The sequence below is a fragment of the Lactuca virosa genome, chromosome 7, assembly GCF_052849685.1.
Source record: "Lactuca virosa cultivar CGN04683 chromosome 7, Lactuca_virosa_CGN04683_v6, whole genome shotgun sequence".
In the NCBI taxonomy this organism is placed as follows: Eukaryota; Viridiplantae; Streptophyta; class Magnoliopsida; order Asterales; family Asteraceae; genus Lactuca; species Lactuca virosa.
Window position 1 is genome coordinate 88,399,034 of NC_136432.1, and position 4,491 is coordinate 88,403,524.

General features: G+C 31.6%; 1 protein-coding gene across 1 annotated transcript; it reads left to right on the forward strand.

Moving 5' to 3' along the window:
- The first annotated feature begins 1,552 nt into the window (after positions 1 to 1,552).
- LOC145124747 (glucan endo-1,3-beta-glucosidase 14-like) lies at positions 1,553 to 4,098 on the forward strand. The gene is made up of 3 exons (XM_079060204.1): positions 1,553 to 1,905; positions 2,525 to 3,564; positions 3,845 to 4,098. Exons 1-3 carry the CDS (start codon positions 1,842 to 1,844, stop codon positions 3,929 to 3,931), a joined length of 1,191 nt encoding a protein of 396 aa, XP_078916330.1. The 5' UTR covers positions 1,553 to 1,841; the 3' UTR covers positions 3,932 to 4,098.
- Positions 4,099 to 4,491: the final 393 nt, after the last annotated feature.

Sequence of the window (4,491 nt, forward strand, 5' to 3'; positions counted from 1 at the left end):
ATAAATAAATTAGTATTAGATTTAAGAAGAAATGAAAGAAAAATGAAAAATAAATACCTCAAGGGTATTACAGTCATTTCACTATTTAGAGGGACCAAAAACACATCAAAACTAGCTCAAAAGGACCATGAAACCAAAAAAGTCGGGGTTTGGACTAAAACCCAAAAAAATGCATAACATAGGGATCATTTCTGCAATTTTATCTAAATAATATCCACATATCAATTTATTATTTTTTTTCAATTTTTAAAATTAAAAAACCACATAATTTTATACTTATATATGTAAAGTATCAAATGTAATAAATATTATAATAAATCGCAATTTATAATTTTTTTCATTCCTTATTCCAAAATTTTATTTAAAAAATATTTATTATTTACATTTTAATATTTTATTTTTTTTAATCAACCCGTGTAATACACGGGTTTTACACCTAGTTTTATTGAATATAAACGGGAAAGACATAAATAGAAAAAAAAAAAAAAATCTAAATTGCAACATAACCAACAACTCTAGCCATCTGGTCAAATTTAGTCGAATAAACCTCAACCTCTATCAATTTGTTTTTCTGCAAGTTAATTTTCGATCCACAAACAAAATAAAAGCACCTGAAAATTTTCTATAATGTTTTTAGCATTATCAACAGACCACTCTACTAGAAATGTAAAGTCATCAACATAAACATAAAAAAAGTGGAACATGCTCCATCCCTTGTTACCTATTTTCACAAAAATCAAAGCATTATGATTAATTATTTCTGTTAACCCAACATTTAACCCCTCCATGATAACACGATAATGATGAACAAAAAATAGACGAGATCTCCCAACCTTTATCTCCCCCATTTTTATAGGAAACTCATCAGGTGGAGTTTCATTCATCAAGATCTAAGTCACAGACGAAAAAAAAAAAAATCCAAATCCATCCTCTCAACTTCACCCCAAAATTTATCTTTCAAAGAATCTCACCAAATTAATCTAGAGAATCAATGAACTTTTTCAGAATACGCATAGATATTTCTTTTATGTTTCTTTTATCAACCAATAGAGTAAGGTTATCTAGTCTATATGGAATTAGACGATTTGCACAAACCATTTACATTTATGGTATAAGATGTCGATATCATAATATATACCACATATTCCATTGTCTTTTTTCCATTAATTCTTTATTTGCAATGTGGAGCCTTTACCTTTTGTACCTTTTGTTATCTTATGGAATAAGAATCTGAAGTGTACATCTTTGGCTCATCAACCAAGGTAAGGTACCAAACAAATAGTATTATTTACATAAGTACTTATAATACTTATATTTACGGAATCTTTTTATAATTGATCCATATAACATAATTGTGTATACCAATAAATAGAAAAATATATGTGTTATAATTTTAACAAATTATCTTATCTTTTCCATTTGAAATGTATGGCAATAATCATATATTTTTATGAGTTTTGTTTTTGAGAAAGCTACTTTATGACTTACCTATAAAGTTGAGGGTACTAAAATGAAAATACTCAATCAAATAAATATCCCCAATAATGCTTAAAATGCTCAAAATCTCTCCGCGGCTATAAAACGCGTCCACTCCAAAGAAAACGACCGCCAAACCCTCCTTTCCTCCGCCGTTCGCCGTCGCCGGAACCGTGATAGAAAACTTCATCTTAGAAAGAGAAGCTCGGTTTTGCATTAATTCAGAGAGAAACCATGTACATACATACAAATATACGTATATTTGTGACTAGATAGAGAGAATTTGGTCAGTTAATTTATCTTATGGCATGGTTGAGTTGGAGGATTGAAAACAAAGGAGACGGAGTCGTTTTATTGACTCCGAAATGAAGGTTTCCCGATCCTTTAGTCGATGTCTTCTTCTGCTTTTGCTCCTTTTTGTTCAAAAAGGTAAGAATTTGCTTATTTTTATACTGATTTGTACTTGAAATTTGAAACCTAGTTAACTGATCGTACTAAGTAATCGTAATTTTTTTGGTTCAGTCGACATGATTCTATCGATCGATCATGAGTTTTATTGCGTATTACGTCGTCTTTTTCCGTAATTGTAATCTTGTTTGACACGCATATAGCAACGCTCCTTGAATTTGTGTATCTGGACTCAGTTTTAATTCGATCTCAAAGCAAATCAAGCGTGAATTCACCTCTTCTTAGTGTTTTAGCAGTTATAGTGTTCTAATTACCATTCTTCTAAAACGTTCTTCACGAATTTAGGTTTAATTTGAAGTTATATCTTCATTCAAGGAGTAGTAACAGTCAAAATCATAAATCCCCATTAATTGGGGGCAAAAATACTCGATTGATTGTGGTTAGAGTTCATTACTGTCAAAAGGATCACATCCTGATTTTCATTTGTGAAACTATTTGTTTGCATTAACTCCAAATTTGATATGCTATATATAACATTTGGGGAAAAAGTATATGATCATCAAATTCAATCTCTATGATTGTATTCATTGTGACTTTTGAGTTTTGAGTTTTGAGTACTTATTCCTTCTTATTTTCCCAGGGTATGTGACATCCAAACCATTCACAGGGACTTATGGTATAAACTATGGAAGAATCGCAGACAATATCCCTTCTCCTAATGAAGTTGTAAGGCTTCTCAAAGCTGCTAAGATAAAGAACGTACGAATATACGATTATGATCACAGTGTTCTTGATGCATTCAAGGGTAGTGGTCTCGATTTAGTAATTGGACTCCCAAATGGAATGGTCAAAGACTTAAGCAATAATCCCGATCATGCCCTTACATGGGTCAAAGACAATGTTCAATCATACCTACCTTCAACACACATTGTTGGAATTGCAGTTGGAAATGAAGTTCTAGGAGGTGGTGATCTAGATCTTCAAACATCTCTATTTCCTGCAATCAAAAACATCTACAATGCAACACAAAAGTTAAACCTAGACTCCATAGTTCAAATCACAACAGCACATTCACAAGCTGTGTTTGGAACTTCATATCCTCCATCTTCATGTGTCTTCAAACAAGACGTTTCACAAAACATGAAGAAACTGTTGGAATTATTTTCACAAATGGGATCCCCTTTCTGTTTAAACGCATACCCTTTTTTAGCATACATGGGAAGCCCAGATCAGATTGATATAAACTATGCTCTTTTTAACCCAACTCAAGGCATATACGATGAGAAAACAGATCTTCATTACGACAACATGCTTGATGCTCAAATTGATGCAGCATATGCTGCACTTGAAGATGCAGGATTTGGGAAAATGGAGGTTGTTGTTACAGAAACAGGGTGGGCTTCTCATGGAGATGCAAATGAAGAAGCTGCAACTTTGGATAATGCAAGAACTTATAATTATAATTTGCGTAAAAGACTTGCTAAAAGGAAGGGGACGCCACGTAGGCCTAAAAGTATGTTGAAGGCGTATATTTTTGCTTTATTTAATGAGAATTCAAAACCGGGTCCCACCTCTGAAAGAAATTTTGGTTTGTATAAACCTGATGGAAGTATCACGTATGATATTGGGTTTCCAGCTCTCAAATCTTCTTCTTCGGTTTCTTCTCTTCTTTCAATCAAGGTATGTAACTTACTTTACTCTTTTATCAATATAGTTTATTCATGAGAAATATATTTTTTTTGTATATTATAGATAAATATTTAACTAAAAGGGGGTAGGTGAAAAATAATGAAAATAGGATTGCGTATGTCATTACTGACTCAACAGCTTTATTTTCTTCTATTTATTATATTATATTTCCTGTTTTCTATGTTCGCATGATATTATACGTGTTTCGTGGTCATCATTTTTGTTTTTCTTATATTATCAATTTTTTAATACAAATTTTAATTTTTATCAGGAAATTGGAGCTCAAAGTTGGCATTGGTCATATATCTCGGTTTTATCTTCGTGTGCGTCAATGTTGTTTTTATTTCTAAGATTGTGAAATATTTGTCATCACAAGATATTATTTAAGTTACAATGTATTTTATATTTACTTTTTTTTGAAGAAAAATGTTTTTAAGCTTAATGTTAGAGTTGATAATATATAGAATACATGCCACGTACACCAAATCGGGATCTTAATTGGTGGTGGTTAATGTTTTTTTTACAGTTTTGATCGTATGTCGTTTCTTCATATGCTTTTACTTGCTCTGAATATATGCATCAAAATTTGAGCTTTCATAGTGTTGTTTCTTTGTAACGTTAAGACAATTATCAGTGAAAGTGAGAAAGGTAAATCAATAAATACGTTGTTAAGTAATCTAGCATGGTGGAAATGTTATGTCACCTTATGTGACATTTGATAGGAAAAAAGGGACCATTGACAAAATTATATGACATGGAAAATTAGCTTTTGTGTCAGGTGAATAATACCTTTTGTGGTGATGAAATGATAGGATTAGGTGGAATTGTGACTTTTAGACTTTAGTTGTGCATGAAATTGATGTATTAAAAGTTTGGAATTGTGTGATCCGACCCAACAAATAATATGCGTTAGTGGAA